Genomic DNA, 16,853 nt, shown 5'->3' with positions numbered 1-16,853 from the left:
ACTACTGTGTAGATGTGTTAACTGCACAACAGGCAACAGTAGGTCAAGCTGTTCTAAGAACATTATTTCAAACTACTTCAACTCCTACAGGCTGAACCACCGCTTTTGGGGAGATAACTGCTTACTAGTCTATGCACAGCATGTGTATCTGCAGCTACACATGCCATCGAACGGAAAATGTCACTTACCCAGTGTACATCTGTTCGTGGCATTAGTCGCTGCAGATTCACATGTGCCTCCCCGCCTCCCCGGGAGCCTGTAGCCGTTTAGAAGTAGATCTTGAACATTTGTACATTTGTAAATATATTACTTTAAAATTCATTATATACATACGTATTCACTCCATTGCATGGGAACTATTACTAGCATACACAACTCCTACCTCACCCTCTGCGGGGAAAACAATCTAAGATGGAGTCGACGCCCATGCGCAATGGAGTCGAAATGGGAGGAGTCCCTCGGTCTCGTGACTCGAAAAGACTTCTTCGAAGAAAAACAACTTGTAACACTCCGAGCCCAACACCAGATGGCAGGATGTGCACAGCATGTGTATCTGCAGCTACACATGCCATCGAACATATATATATATATATATACACATATGTATAGATGATGACATAGGGGTATTGCACAGCTATTTAAAATCATAACTACATAGTACCAATAAAATGACCACAAGGACCAAACAGTGGTGCACTGCTGTCAATGCTGTATTAGTACTGACTAGCTAAGATTGCTTCGCACTACTTGCGACCACATCTCCTTTACAGCATTCTCTTGCCGTTTTTTAAAATCTGTTCAATCATTGTTAAAAATTTCAAAAAGTCTCTTCAAATCAAAACAAACTAAAATTGCCCATATGTATGACCGAACTCTCTTCTCATTGAGTAGCTGGCACATAATGAACATTCGGATACCTAGCAGCTTTTTGCAGATACAGACGTAGGGGATTAGTTCAACTTTCATCTTCCCACAAAGCCTGAAAACCATATTGTTAGGTGGCCTAAGGATTGTGATCAGACGGAGGCAGATTCCCGAATCTGTATGTCATTAATTTTTGCTGCAAACAGGAAAACCTGCTTCAAAGTACGGTTGCAGTGCTAGATCGTCAACATTTGTTATTAGCATTCAAGCGTGAAACCGTGTTGAGAAGGTGGTTTTCTCTTCGAACAGGGATTGAATCATCACGTTCTTTAGTGGTTTCTTCAAAGTGGGGTGTGGAGGGGGGGCAGGACTGAAATTCCCAGTGTTGTAAGGTTTAAACTAACCAGTGACTGTTCTACGTATCTTCTTGTATATGATTATGTTCTACTTCCACAGTATATTCATGTCATTTATATCTATCTGTATTTGCATTAAATATCATATATAATGATACATCTCAGTTCTGCCCTACTGAAGCAAGGGATTCTTCAAAAATATTTGTTGACGGCATATTGGCAAAGCCAATGAGTCAGTAAAAATTGTTGATAGAATTAATAAATAACTGCAATGGCTGGATTGCTCTTCTAGCTTCCAAGTCCTTTATTTCGTCATCTACCAATGTGCTTTCTTATTGTGCTAATGTAATTGGTCTCAGTCTTACAGGCCATATCCTAACACATCTGATTCCGCTAAAGGCGTGGGGCTAAAAAAAAAAAAAAAAAAAAAAACAGCTTTAAAAGGATGACTGTACCTTATCAAATGCTTTACAAGTTTAAACAAATTGCTCCAATACTTTACAAGCACTTTGCTAAACAAACAGCTGTGGGCATCAGATTTCACCTCCGAAGAGGCCACCTCCACTAACTTCGGGTGAACCCTCAGTAATACTCAGCAATGGAATTCACAGTCCGCATTGCTCAGGAGACCCAGCAATTTCTGCACCCATCCTGATAGTATCTCTGTTCTGTTGGTTCACCGATTTCATTTGCCGCCTTTAGCACTGTCAAACAGTTTAGTGAAAGGGCATGACAAGTCTAAGAAAAGCCAGTCAGGAGCTGTCAACCCTTCTCTTGGAGCTCATTCTCTTGGGGTCCCTTGACCTTCCCATGAACATTAATGTTTTCATTCCATTTGACAGTGCACTTGCTCTCAATGAAGGGCCCAGCACTTCAGAATGAAATGGTTCCTCGCCTCTCCAGCCAACTGACTCCTGGAAGGCCATAGCAGGCAGCAAGTGTTTAATTAGGTTGGGATCAAACATATCTATCAGTTAATCAAATCTGATTTCCTGGTCTAGGAGGCAACAAAACTTGCTCTTTTCTGAGCCTCTTTCTCGCAACCCCTGAGAAAGACCAATCTCCCAATCTCCTGGACTTCAAGCTCCAAGTCCAAGACTCATCTTAAGAATCATCATTCTCAGTCAAGAAGGCCCACACCGTTCCCATACCGCCAGACCTGTGGGAAGGAGACCGCCGCAAGGCTGACAGCTTCCCCCCCGGCCCTATTACGATCTTTCCAAAGGGATGACTGGCAGAAACCTATGAATCCAGAGGTTTCCACCAGTCAGCTCAGTGGAAGCAGTGTTGCAGCATAGGCCTCCGCTCCTCATGGAGTCGCAGCCATTGCCGTCACACAGAGGGTGCCTCCAGCACCCTCGGAATGCGCACGGTCTGCATTAGCACTAGCAGACTGTCCGCATTCCGAGGGTGCTGGGCTGGGTGGCCCCTGCAATGCCGAACCCATTGTCGTGGGAGATGCAGGGCCTCCCCTTTGGCCCCTAGCCCTGGCTTTCTCCCAGCCTTTTTATGGTGGGGACCCAGGCATGAAAAGGCTGGGGGAAAGTGGACTTGTGATCAGCACTGCAGCGTTGAACTCAGCGCTGCCATGGCTGACCACGAGTCTTAACCGCGGCCACCCCTCTGTGAACCATCTTCCTGGTGGTGGTCTGACCACCAGGGTCGTTATATGGTGGTCAGACCACTAAGTATGTGTAAGTGTTTGTGTACCTTTTGCAAATTACTGTTTTAATGTTTGAAATGTAAGTCGTGCAAATTGTTTGGGGGTCCCCGGCATCCAGTAGTGATTAGAGGGGGTCCTCAGGAGTTAAAAGGTTGGGAACCACCGACTTAGAGGAAAGCAAAATCCTCACCTCCAACCTGCCATAGAATACAAAGTCTAATAAAGTAGACAGTTTAATTAAATGAAGGTTCAAAGTGCATACAAATCTTTCATAGAATGTAGATGATTATCCAAATTAAGAACCATTTAAGATATTTTAAAGTCCTTAAAAGGAAAGCAATACTTACGATTGCTGACAAAGTTTCAGTGAGCTAAGCCAGTACTTCGAGTTCACCAGTGAAAATATTTTGTCCTCTTTTTGCACAATTCCCTCCAGGCTATGCCCATGAAAACAATTTCTTTCTGTGTTTTCTTCATCCCATTTGAACTGGAAACTGGAGGGGTTTTGCTTTTCAGCAGACTGCGATGATCCAGCCAATCTTCCGAACTGCCTTTGCAGGCTTACTCTCATTTCTAAAATGCAACAACAAATACTTACTCCACAATCAAGATTAGGCAGACTTGGTTTTCTGCAACCCAGAGATTTAGCCAAACCAGTAATTGGTTCTTAACTTGGGCTTCTGCATTTATTTAAACAATTTAAGCAATGTCTAAGTTAGTGCCACACTGTTTATCCCAGTGAGAATTGAGGGTATGGTTAAGAATTTGCGAGAGAGAGTAAACCGTTGCAATGACTATAGAGTACCCTCTCCACCAGATTCAAGAACCTAAGTTTGTCAATTACTGAACCTATTCCAGCTCCGTCACCCACATACTCTTCCAACGGCTCAAAAGAGCACGACCCATCAAAGGGTAATGCTTAACACGGTCCACTTTGTTCCTACTAATCTTTAGAGTTGTTTTCTGAACAGGCGGACAAATCTAGATTTGGCGGGCTGAGGTCCTTCGGGATGGTGGGGGCCAAGTCCTCTGTCATTCCAACAAATTACTCTACACCTACATGTCTTTAAATCAACACTTGGTAAGCAATACAGTGCAGAGAAGAATATTCTCCTGGGGCGTAAAGAGGGATTTAATTATCTATGACACCCTCGCTCTCAAATTCACAGAATAGGAGTTTAAACACAAATAAAATATACCGCTCTCATAGTTAGACAATGGGGTAGATACCCAGCAAAGGAAGAACAACAATTGAGACAGAGATAAGCGAGACAGAAAGAGGGAGAGATGGTTCACGAGAGAGCAGATTGGAGGCGACGGAATTCACATATTTGGAAATTTAGCATGATTTGTATATATTTCCACATTCTTTCTGAAACACCAAAATGTCAGCTTGCACGTGTTTATAGTAAGGCCTTTCCGCTGGCTCCTGGCAATCCATGATTAATAGACAGTATTCTATAGAGGGAACTTACACTAAATTCCCAGGACTAAGAGAGTTACTGAACTTTGATTGGATGACCCTGTTACTCTCTTTTTACAACTTTATTTTTCGAGCGTAGCAAAGGCCAACAGTCAAGGCATACTCCAGTGTTAGAATAAACTGAATGACCAAAGAAATGGACTTAAACTCAATGTCCAACTAGAGCTAAATGTTTGAAAAAAATAGACCTTGTATTCCTATGTGGGCAAGCAGGACTATTAAAAGAAAAAACAGTATAACAATTAGATAGCAGGCCCTAGTACTTTCTGGGGCTTCCATATGAGCGGAGGCACGATTATAACCCGGTAAGGCACTGCAAACTAAATACTGTGATGTACTATGGCTTGGGTCGCGAGTCTCTTACAACATATTGCATTATATTGTATTACAACATGTGCACGTCAATTCATACCACTGTCATAGCTTGGAGCGCTCTTCTGGGTAGCTCCTTATGTTTTTTATTGTTGGTAGAGTGTGGTATGGTGTGGCTTAAGTGGAGAGCATTCAGTCTTGTAAAAGGGTCCAGAGGTTGCTTCAATCCTACTGCAATGAGTGTAGTTGAACGTGTGCACGAAGTGAGGCAGAAAGGTGCAATGTATAAAGACATGCGTGTACATACATACAAACTTCCTCTTGTCTGACATGTAATGAAGCAGAGGACCACGTAATAGGGAAGAGCCAGGCTTTTACATTGCTACCATACTCAGTGGTTTTGAAAGAACCTTATTGTTGGTGATATACTATCAACACAAGACTGAATGAAGGAAAATTCAAAAGAGAGACCAGTCTGCATCTGAGGGTCATTAACTGACAGTAACTGCAGAGGTGTTTCTGTCTAGTCCCATGAATAGACCTTGGACGATATCACGAACCCTTGAATGAGATTTGTGCTGCACCTGCCAGCTAGATTAAAGCTTTAAGGGCGGGAGTGATTAGGTTTCCTAGTACATACATTCTGGATTTGCTGGAGCACTGTGACGGCTGTACTGGATGTTACTAGATGGTCGCACCAGGTGATGGGTTCGTTTCCTGTCAAGGTGATGTATTCTGGGAAGCTGAACACTTTACCAAGAGTGTACCTTCTGATTGAAAGGGAGTGGAGACCAGCTGGAGGAGGGCTCACAGCTTCTTCATTAAATAGGTAGAATCTGGTGGAGTTTTGACAAAATGCTGAGTTTTTATTATCGTGATATCAGAATATCTTCGCAAGAATATCGTTTTTAAGTGTTGCTTTTAACATCGTTGTTAAAAATATACTGTTTCGAAATAGCGCTGTAATTTTTTTAAATATTTTTGTAATGTTAGTACTAAATGTAAAGCAATTGTTTTTGTGTTGAAACATTGTATTTTTTAGTTTAGTAGTGTGTTTCTTTTATTGAACAGTTAAATATTGATCAGTTTATCAATTTTTCCATTCATTAATTTTCATGGAACAATTCAGTGCGCTGTTTACGCCGTCGCTATCACTTCACAGCATATCGACTACACTCCCATGGGCCGGCTGCATTCAATAGCAGAAATCCGGTAAAGTCATGTACACAGCTTTCCTCTACAACCCTGGGGACGGTAGCATATAGAAAGCAGGTTAAGTAAAAAACACAAGAGGTAAATCGAAAACTCCCTTTTCCCTTAACCCCTAAGTCTTCCTTTCAACGAGTAACTGAGTGGTCAAAAACATTGGCAGCATACTAAATCAAGTCGTGGGTGTAATGGACAAGGGGGCCCAGAGGTGCATGAGGGCGCCACAATGGTCGCATCTGGGATCAGGTGGAGTAGATAGGACAAGGCAAGTCCATTCACAGAATTCAGACAAAAGGAGGCTTATGAAATGTGCCCACAAATCTGCATGGCGAATGCAGACTGATTATGTGGCTAGTGACAACTCCTCCATACCCAAGATGAATCACAGCCTGTGTGACCAGGACGTATGATCTGGTGTTTTGTCCGAACCCCAGAGTGAGAGTATAACCTGTTCTGCTGCACCAAGTGACAGATCCATTTGCCCATTTCCATTACAGCGCAGTGGGTAAGACAAAGTCCCAGAAAGTTGAAGGCTGGGAACCTCGGGATGGATGTATTAAAGGCGCAGTTGATGTCATGCAAGACTTGTTCCTAGTATCTGGCAAGCTTCAGGCAATGCCATAAGAGGTGTAGGAGGATCTCGGTGTTACCACAACCTCACCAGCGCTCTTGCAATCTTCCGGCCTTCCACCTCTGTATTCCCGAAGGGGTTAGATACCAATAGGAAACAATTTTATATGCAGTTTCGGTGCTAGCTATTTTATGCACAGTGTGGTGCACTCTATAAAACATAACTGCCCATTTCTTAGTGTATAGGGTTCTGCCAAACTCTCTTTCCCATCCAAGTTGCCCTTTAGCTTTAGTTAGGGTCAGCTCCCTCCCCGGCAAGGCATATAGCTCAAATATAAGATGTGAGTCATCTGATTTAAGAAGTATCCACTTCTCAAAGGGAGTCATTGGTCGTCCCGCTCCTTGTCGAGTCCTAGGGCCAGTCACTAAGTGGCACAGTTGGAGATATCGGACATCTGAGTCAGTTAAGGAATAGTCAGCTGTTAGTTGGTCAGAGGGGATAAGTCCCTGGACATCGAAGAGGGACCCAACCTGTTTGCAGCCTCCATCTTGCCGGCGTGTGAATTGCTCTGGCTGTATCCCTGGGATGAAGTCAAAGCTGGCCTGGATCGAGGTCATAGGGGAAGGGATGGTTAGTAGGCCTGACTTGATCACTATGGAGCACCATACTTGCATTGTCAGGCTCGTCACCGGGAAAGAGTACAGACCCCAAGTCCTATGCTTATGGGGATGTCAAACCTCTTTCCACATGTGTGAACCTCTCACAGATTGGTCCGTCAATGTCAAATGCCTCTCCGATAGCGGGAGGTTCCATTCCATTAGGCTGTGGGACCAAAGGCAGGTTCTGGAAAAAATATAATATGCAGGGAAGGACGGTCATCTTGATCACCACAAATCTGCCCATCCATGATAGGTAAAGGCAGCTTCATGATGCCAAGTCCTTGCAGGTTTGAGAGGCAAGAGCTGCGTAGTTAATAGTCAATGTTTTAGAGACAGTCCAGGCTAAAACAGTGCCTAGATACGGAATAGTGTCTGCTGCCTATCCAAATGGGAATAAGGATCGCAGAGCGGTTTCATGGGTGGAACTGACTGTGAGAGTCAGAATCTGGGACTTTTAAATATTTATTTTAAATCCTGAGAGAACTCCAAAAGCATGGAGCTCCTCAACCAGCGCCGGTAGTGAGCTCATAGATCGTATAAGGTATAAAATGACATCAACAGCATAAAGGCTTATGAGGTGTCATGCGCCACCAAAGGGAATCCATTGGATGGCTGGGTTGTCCCAGCCATTGCTCAACAGGCTCCATGTAAAGAGCAAAAAGAAGAAGTAACCGGGACAGCCATAGTGCGTGCCCCTCTGGATCGGGAATGATGGTGACAAAGTGCAATTCTCCTCGACAGAAGCTCGGATTACACAGTAGGTACCACATACACATTTCCAGAAGCGTAACTCCACAGCATGTCAAAAAGATAAGGCCAGTGGACGCGGTCAAATGCTTTTTCTGCATCAATGGACAGGAGTAAAGCCTACTTGTGTGATCTATGAATCTTATTTATTATGTGTAGTAGGCGCTTGGTGTTATCGCTGCATTGGCGCGTGGGAATAAATCCCACCTGATCTGGGTCAATCAGGTCCAGCATTAGGGAGCTGAGGCGATGCGACAGAATACCGATGAAGAGCTTCATATCAATATTTAGGAGAGAGATAGGTCTGAACGACCTGCATAGTTGGATCTTTACCAGGCTTCAGGCTTACTAAAATAACAGCCTCTAACAAGGAGTCATTGAGGCAGCCCGAGTCGGCAAAGGATTTATACAAACAGGTAAGAAGAGGGACTGAGTACTGACAGCAGGTCTTGAAGAATTGCAAGGTGAAACTGTCAGGCTCCGGTGCTTTCAAATGTTTCAATTGCGCTATGGAAGAGATCACCTCTTCTATGTAGATGGGCTGTTCCAGAGCCAAAGCATGAGCCTCTGGTAAAGAGGTGAGAGTGACGTCATGAAGGTATTCCAAGGGATTACCACCTGGGCCATCTGCAGTGGCGTAAAAAGCACCATAAAAGGACAGAAATGCTACTGTTATTCCCTCGTCTGAATGCGTCTCAGAGGAGGAGTCAGTGGGGGTTGCTTTCACTGATGCTGAATGGATTTTGCTGCGTAAGCAGTGTGCCAGCATATGCTCACACCGGTTGCTTCTCAGATAGAATTTATGTTTGAGGCGCATCATAGCATATTCTGCCCTGTCCAGGTCAAAGTTTTTAAGGAGGAGAGGGATCTTCTCCAGTTCTCTCCAAACTGTGTGAGCTCTGGTATGTTTGTGGAAGGCTTCCAGTTCGGTGACATTCTTCAAGACACTTCCGTTTATCTCTGTGGTGATGATTCTCCGTAGTCGAGATCCCTATCAGCTCCCCGCACATCATTAATTTCAGGGATTCCCTAATAGATTCCAGGGAGGTCTCCTCGTTGTAGATAGTTTGAAGGTAGGCTGCGATTACTCTCTTAAAAGAGGCGACTGTAGCCTAGGACTGCAGAAAGGTGTACCGTAATTGCCAATGGGAAATCCTGGTTGGAAGGCAGGCAATCCAATTGAGAGAGTCAAGGGCACGTGGTCAGAGAGCGAACGTGGGGCAATGGATGCCTCGGACACGAGCTCCAGCAATATCGGAGCAGTGAGGAAGTGGTCAATACACGCATATGTCTTGTGTGCGGCAGAGTAAAATGTGTAGTCCTTATAAGGTGGGAATAGTCTGCGCCATATGTTGTGTAACCCACAGTGAGACAGCCAAAAAAGGCTAGTAGCTGAAAAATCCCCAGTTTGGTCAGAACATTGCCCAGAGCGGACACATATCCATGTTCATGAAAAAGTTCAAGCCCCACCCTCTCCACTAGAACAGCAGTGTCAGGATTCTGAAGGACAGAAATCAATGAGCTTGTTATGAAGGATTTCTGGCATTCTTTGAGGACATAAACATTCACTAGCATGAAGTAAAAGGAGCCCAACTAGAGTTGAATTGCCAGTAAGCATGCTTTAACCTCTGGGTAGTATGACAGAGACCACAAACCCCCCCCCCCAACAAACAAGGTTAACATAACAACTTCAAGTACATGCATTAGTCCATGAAGCATGGAAAATGTGTGTAAGGTGTGAACCAGACGAGTGAGGGAGTAAACACAGAGGAGTCGCAGGAGGGGGAAACATCCACTCATGTAGATTCAGAGATACCTGTGTCTTTTGCCCACTTCATTCAGCCCCACACGCACCCACAAAAGAATGACATAAAGGATCCCCAGCGTCATGGGGCATCAAGCTTGTCAGTATCCCCAGAGTGTGGCCAGCAGAGACTTTTGCTCCAAGGCCATAAACTCTGGGTCCGGGCACATAGTTTCAGAAGGGCAGGTGTGACCTCTGCTAGTGCAGCCGTTGTTGCACCACCCCACTCTAGGGACTATGGAGTTGTTCTCTTGGCAGGGTCTTTGATACCCAGAACTCAGCAAGCTTCCTTAAGATATCTGAGCTGGAATAGTGTGCCTTCCATGCAGAAGATGATTCAGAATTAGGTGGCCCCAGGAGAAGGGGACCCCAGCATTCCTCAAGTGAGCTGTGACTGACCAGAAGTTGCGTCTCTTCTGAAGTGTGATGGTTGCTAGATCTTGATATAACAAGGATGTGTGTTCCTTGAACTGAAGCGGGTGTAGCTCACTGGCTTTGTGCAGGATAGCTTCTTGAATTTGAAAATCATGGACACACATTAAGATATCTGCAGGGGGACCTTTCGCTGATTTTGGAAGACTGTCTTGGTGGAACTGGTCTAGCTTTATTTCTGTATCCGTTGGGCCCCCCATGATGAAGCAGAAGAGGGCTCTCACATATTCTTTGAGCTCGGCTCAATCAGCACTGGTTGGAGCCCTTCAAATGCAGATGTTATTCCGCCTCAAGTGGTTTTCTAGGTTCTCAGCGTGTGACTAAGTTGATTTGTTGTTCTTGTAGCCGAAGCACCTCTTGCTGCAGCCATTTGATCTCTTTGCTACGGCCAGCATCTTTGTCCTCCAAGACAGCGACTCTCTCTCCCACTCCATCCAGTTCCTGGGGCACCAGGTCCTTCTTGGCCGCCTACAGGTCTTCACGGAGTGAGGCAAAGGAAGCTTCCAGGAAAGAGCGTGTGACAGGGCTCTCCGCTTTTCAATATCAGAGAGGTGCTCAACCCCTGCCATTGGTGCCTTATCACCTGAGGTTCCTCCCGCTGATTTCAATAACATGTTTTACTACTGTCCATCTACATGGCTGACACGTCCATGAGCTAGTCTTCGATACCACCACTCACGGGAGATGATGTGGGACTCCTACGCAGGACGGCCAGCCAAAGGAAACACTCCTCAGGAAGGGACCGGGTCTCACAGAGGTTGTGGTCCGCTGTTTGACAGGGCAGATGCAGTGAAGGTGAGGCACAAAGAACGATGGAAACAGATGGTGGGGCGGCAGGGGGACAGCAATCTGAGGAAGTCCCCTCAGCGGGCCCAGCACGTCAGAGGACCCAATTGCTGAGCAAGCCCAGTCCAATAAAACAGGTCTCCAAGGGGTGTAAACTACAGTTCCTCCATCCAATGGGCCTCCGGACAGAGGGACAGGGTCGATCACTAGAGCTTTACTACAGGCAGCGAGTCTGAAGCCTCAGTGTAGTGTCCTCAGTAGCCTCGGGCCAATCAGAGAATTTCCCCACCTCGCTGCTCCACAGGTGCCGAGGTGGTAAGGGGCTTGGTGCTGGGCTAAGATAGTGCTGCAGACAGGGGGGGCCCAGGAGGGAGGCAGTTCCAGTTGAGTAAATAGCTAGGGGGCACTCCGGTGCTGAATTCATTTGACCTTATCCCTGCGTGGTTCCGCCAGGCCTACGGTCACCAGAGCCCATTCAATCACGCTCCCACATGCGTAGGGCAGAGCGCTCCACCCCTCTAGCGTGGGGCGCAATGAGCACGTCCATTTGAACCCCCGGAGGAGCCCACATAAGCACCACGGGTTCCATCAATGCAGCAGCTTTTCTTTTGCACCAGGCTACAGTGCTCCAGGCACCAATAATCCAATTCAGGGGAGGAGGGGAACGGGCCCCACAGGCAGACTCACCTTCTGTCCTCCCAAAGAGACTGCTTAAGGGCAAGCCTGGCCATGCGCAGCAGGACCGTCAGAGTTTTGATGTGGGCACGGGAGAGGAGCCCTGCCCACCCCTGCAACGCACTCCACTCCAGGTTAGAGAGCGCCCGCCACTATCTTGTGAGTCGCCAGGGTCTGACGTCAACAGAGGCCCTGTGAATTGTTGGCAAGTACTGTGTTAACAAGGATCGGTACTGCCCTGCCGTGTGCAGTCGATCACTATCTTAGTCTTCTGTACGTAGCAAGGGGTGATGCACTCTGCAGGCAGGGCACTGTGAGGTGCTTTTAGTGGCGAGGACAGGTAGACTGAAAGACACATTTTACCCAACCTCCACCTTGGCCCCCTCTTTCCTCACCCCCAACCCATTGATTGATTTTTTTTTTACAAAATTGATTTTTTTCCCCAAAGTAGCAGGTTGGGCTTAGAGGGGAAAAGAGTGCAGGCATTTTAAAAAATATATATTTTGAAGTATGAATTTTGTTTATGTTTTTACATATTCATAGCTTTCAGAACTAAACATACAATATGGTGGCAGTAAACATTTGTCCATTATGATCGCCACAAGTCACATCCACATGATATAGGCAAATAATCTTTAAAACCCCCTCAATAAGAATCCTCTGTGTCACTTTGCCTGTGTAGGAAGTTGGCTCTGTATATACTATTTCAAAGTAAGAAATAGTGTGCACAGAGTCCAAGGGTTCCCCTTAGAGGTAAGATAGTGGCAAAAAGAGATAATTCTAATGCTCTATTTTGTGGTAGTGTGGTCGAGCAGCAGGCTTAACAGAGGGTAGTGTTAGGCATTTATTGTACACACACAGGCAATAAATGAGGAACACACACTCAAAGACAATTCCAGGTCAATAGGCTTTTATATAGAAAAATATATTTTCTTAGTTTATTTTAAGAATCACAGGTTCAAGATTTACAAACAATACTTTAAATGAAAGGTATTTCACTCAGGTATTCTAGGAACCTTGAATAATCACAATAGCATATACAGTTTTGACAAAAATGGCAATAAGCTATTTTAATAGTGGACACAGTGCAAAAATCAACAGTTCCTGGGGGAGGTAAGTAAATGTTAAGTTCACAGGTAAGTAAAACACTTAGAGGGTTCAAAGTTCGGTCCAAGGTAGCCCACCGTTGGGGGTTCAAGGCAACCCCAAAGTTACCACACCAGCAGCTCAGGGCTGGTCAGGTGCAGAGGTCAAAGTGGTTCCCAAAACACATAGGCTTCAATGGAAATAGGGGTGCCCCGGTTCCAGTCTGCCAGTAGGTAAGTACCTGCGACTTCGGAGGGCAGACCAGGGGGGTTTTGTAGGGCACCGGGGGGGGGGGGGGGGGAGGACACAAGCAGGCACAGAAAGTACATCCTCAGCGGCACAGGGGCGGCTGGGTGCAGAGTGCAAACAGGCGCCGCGTTTCTAATAGGAATCAATGGGGAGACCCGGGGGTCTCTTCACGATGCAGGTAGTCACAGGGGGGGGCTTCTCGGGGTAGCCACCACCTGGGCTAGGCAGAGGGTCGCCTGGGGGTCGCTCAGGCACTGGAGTTCGGTTCCTTCAGGTCCTGGGGGCTGTGGGTGCAGTGTGGTTTCCAGGCGTCGGGTTCCTTGAAGCAGGCAGCCGCGGTCAGGGGGAGCCTCTGGATTTTCTCTGCAGGCGTCGCTGTGGGGGCTAAGGGGGGTCAACTCTGGCTACTCACGGGCTCGAAGTCGCTGGGGAGTCCTCCCTGTAGTGTTAGTTTTCTGCAGGTCATGCCGGGGGCGTTGGGTGCAGGGTGGAAAGTCTCACGCTTCCGGTGGGAAACGTGTGGTCTTTAAAAGTTGCTTCTTTGTTGCAAAGAGTTGCAGTTTCCTGAACAGGGCCGCTGGTCTCTGGAGTTTCGTGGTCCTTTATATGCAGGGTAGTCCTCTGAGGCTTCAGAGGTCGCTGGACCCTGTTGGATGCGTCACTGTTGCAGTTTTCTTCGAAGTAGGGAGACAGGCCGGTGGGGCTGGGGCCAAATCAGTTGTCGTCTCCGTCTTCACTGCAGGGCTTCAGGTCAGCAGTCCTTCTTCTTTAGGTTGCAGGAATCTATCTTCCTCGGTTCTGGGAGCCCCTAAATACTCAATTTAGGGGTGTGTTTAGGTCTGGGAGGGCAGTAGCCAATGGCTACTGGCCCGGAGGGTGGCTACACCCTCTTTGTGCCTCCTCCCTATGGGGAGAGGGGCACATCCCTAATCCTATTGGGGGAATCCACCATCTACAAGATGGAGGATTTCTAAAAGTAAGAGTCACCTCAGCTCAGGACACCTTAGGGGCTGTCCTGACTGGGGGGTGACTCCTCCTTGTTTTTCTCATTATCTCCTCCAGCCTTGCCGCAAAAGTGGGGGCAGTGGCCGGAGGGCCGGGCATCTCCACTAGCTGGGATGCCCTGTGGCGCTGTAACAAAAGGGGTGAGCCTTTGAGGCTCACCGCCAGGTGTTACAGTTCCTGCAGGGGGAGGTGAGAAGCACCTCCACCCAGTACAGGCTTTGTTCCTGGCCACAGAGTGACAAAGGCACTCTCCCGATGTGGCCAGCAACATGTCTGGTGTGTGGCAGGCTGGCAAAAACTAGTCAGCCCACACTGGAAGTTGGGTATGTTTTCAGGGGGCATGTCTAAGATGCCCTCTGGGTGTATTTTTACAATAAAGTGTACACTGGCATCAGTGTGCATTTATTGTGCTGAGAAGTTTAATACCAAACTTCACAGTTTTCAGTGTAGCCATTATGGTGCTGTGGAGTTCGTGTTTGACAGACTCCCAGACCATATACTTTTATGGCTACCCTGCACTTACAATGTCTAAGGTATTGCTTAGACACTGTAGGGGCATAGTGCTCATGCACCTATGCCCTCACCTGTGGTATAGTGCACCCTGCCTTAGGGCCTTAAGGCCTGCTAGAGGGGTGACTTACCTATGCCACAGGCAGTGTGAGGTTGGCATGGCACTCTGAGGGGAGTGCCATGTCGACTTAGTCATTTTCTCCCCACCAGCACATACAAGCTGGCAAGCAGTGTGTATGTGCTGAGTGAGGGGTCCCTAGGGTGGCATAAGACATGCTGCAGCCCTTAGAAACCTTCCCTGGCATCAGGGCCCTTGGTACCAGTTACAAGGGACTTACCTGGGTGCCAGGGTTGTGCCAGTTGTGGAGACAAAGGCACAGTTTAGGAAAAGAACACTGGTGCTGGGGCCTGGTTAGCAGGGTCCCAGCACACTTTCAAATCATAACTTGGCATCAGCAAATGCAAAAAGTCAGGGGGTAACCATGCCAAGGAGGCATTTCCTTACAGCCTGCATCTGGCCATCCTCCCCAATCTATGCATTATTCACCTCTGACCTACCCTGACGGTCTTCAACTAGTTTATCACCCATCCTAACCATTGTCATTCTAATCTCCTATGCAGCTGCTCATTCCAGAACATTTCTCTCCTAGGATATTATTTTTGGGCCTTATGATCGGAGGCTATGAATAACAATTCAGCGTTTCACTGGGACAATACCTAAAGAAGCAAATTTATGTCTCAGTTTGGAGACTTAGGAATAAGATTGAGATGGCAGTGTTGGACAGTTGTCTTAATTTGGAGCTGTCCTGTTTATCAAATTTTACAAACCATCTTTTGACAATATTCAGAAAATTGGTCACAACCACAAGTCATATCAAAAAAGTATTCTCATTCCATCTCATCTCATAACTAGGTAACCCAAATGCCTCGTTAGGTATAACCTCATCGGAGCCAAATAAGTTTGGTGAACAAAACTAAAATGCATCAGCTTAAATCTAGTATTACTAGATATTGTTTAAAACCTCAGCATGTCGAGTCCCACTCCTTATCAGTTTACAAACCCCAGTCCCATCTCTATCTTGTTGCTTCTGCCTATCCTTTTCCATTGCACTATATCAGTCTTAGGGATGTTCTCTAATTAAAGCAAAGTGTCTGAAACAGCAAATGCCGGGGTATGTCAGGGAATCCTGTCAAGACCTCTATAGCTGTAATTTCTAATTTACCATAATGCAGTAAGTGCCCCGGACCTACTCCCAAAGTGGAGCAGCGCCTTCTCAAACATCAAAAAGGTCTCACCCTGGTATTAATCACCGACTGTGATACATTCTACTTTCCATTCAACCAAAGACATATCCCTGCCAGTGTTACAAATAGTTGTAGCCACTATATTTCCAGTGACCTAAAGAAAGAAGAGTGCCTCAGAATCTTTTGTACAACATCTCATACCATAGCAACATTATTAATTATAAAAGGGCATCACATGGGTACCGCCCTGCCTCTAATGACTGTAATGGTCAGTGGCTCTTCATCCCAAAGCCCATCAAGAGCCTCAAGTATCCTCATTTGTGCAGCACTGAGTAGCATGCTGCAACTGAACTGCCTTATACATTCGGAAGGCCAAGACATCCATTTTGAGAAGACTCAATTGCAGAAGGCAGTCCATTTTCTTAAATGTAGTGAAGTTTGAATTTGTCTTACTTTTTTAATTATAATGTATTCACATTTAATATATTTTACATATTTGAATATTTATTTTTTGTGTTGAATTGTATTTCTAGTAAGTTTATTAATTTATTGTGATACTATAATTTTTAATGTGTTTACATTTTGTTTAGTAAATGGACGTTTAAATATATATATTTATATTATAATTCCTTTGTAATTGGTTTATTTTAACTGTAAAGTTTATATTTACAATGTACTTAAATTATGTTTATTTATATTTTTAAATATATTAATACAAAATGTATGTTCAAAACAAATCTTTATTATGTTTAAAAATATTAAAGTTATTTTTTAAATGTCAACAAATTAGTTAATTAAAACATTTATATCCATTTTGATTTAATTATATATTTTTTTAACTATTTAGTTTGACATTTATACTTAGTTTTTAAAATATTGTTAACACTTTATTGGTTGTTAAGTATAACATTCAGGAACATGTTATATTGTTTTTAGTGTGAATATTTTATGCAATATTGTTATTGTTTTACAATTATATATGTAGTATATAGTTCGGAGTGGGAATAGTAAATCATATTCTTTTAATGCTTAACAACTTTCCCAAAATGGCCTAGAGTGAAGTGGGAAGAGTAAATCTGACCCTTTTAAGTACAACAACTTCACCAAAATAAATGTAATTGGAGTGGGAATAGTAAATTTTACCTCTTCGGTGTCCAACACATTTTCCAAAGTGCTTTATATTGGAGTGGGGATAGT

At 45.2% G+C, this 16,853-nt stretch overlaps 1 protein-coding gene across 3 annotated transcripts in view; it reads right to left on the bottom strand.

Annotated features, from left to right (window-relative positions):
* The window catches only part of TAF1B (TATA-box binding protein associated factor, RNA polymerase I subunit B), a 638,950-nt gene that overhangs the window by 107,706 nt on the left and 514,391 nt on the right, over positions 1 to 16,853 (bottom strand). For all 3 annotated transcript variants that reach the window (XM_069235908.1, XM_069235910.1, XM_069235909.1), the window contains one exon: positions 3,231 to 3,456. In XM_069235908.1, coding sequence (XP_069092009.1) covers positions 3,231 to 3,456 — 226 coding nt within the window. The remainder of the gene's footprint in view (positions 1 to 3,230; positions 3,457 to 16,853) is intronic.

This window comes from Pleurodeles waltl, chromosome 5 (assembly GCF_031143425.1).
Source record: "Pleurodeles waltl isolate 20211129_DDA chromosome 5, aPleWal1.hap1.20221129, whole genome shotgun sequence".
In the NCBI taxonomy this organism is placed as follows: Eukaryota; Metazoa; Chordata; class Amphibia; order Caudata; family Salamandridae; genus Pleurodeles; species Pleurodeles waltl.
Note: the sequence above shows the minus strand (reverse complement) of the source record. Positions and strands in the feature narration are given on the sequence as shown.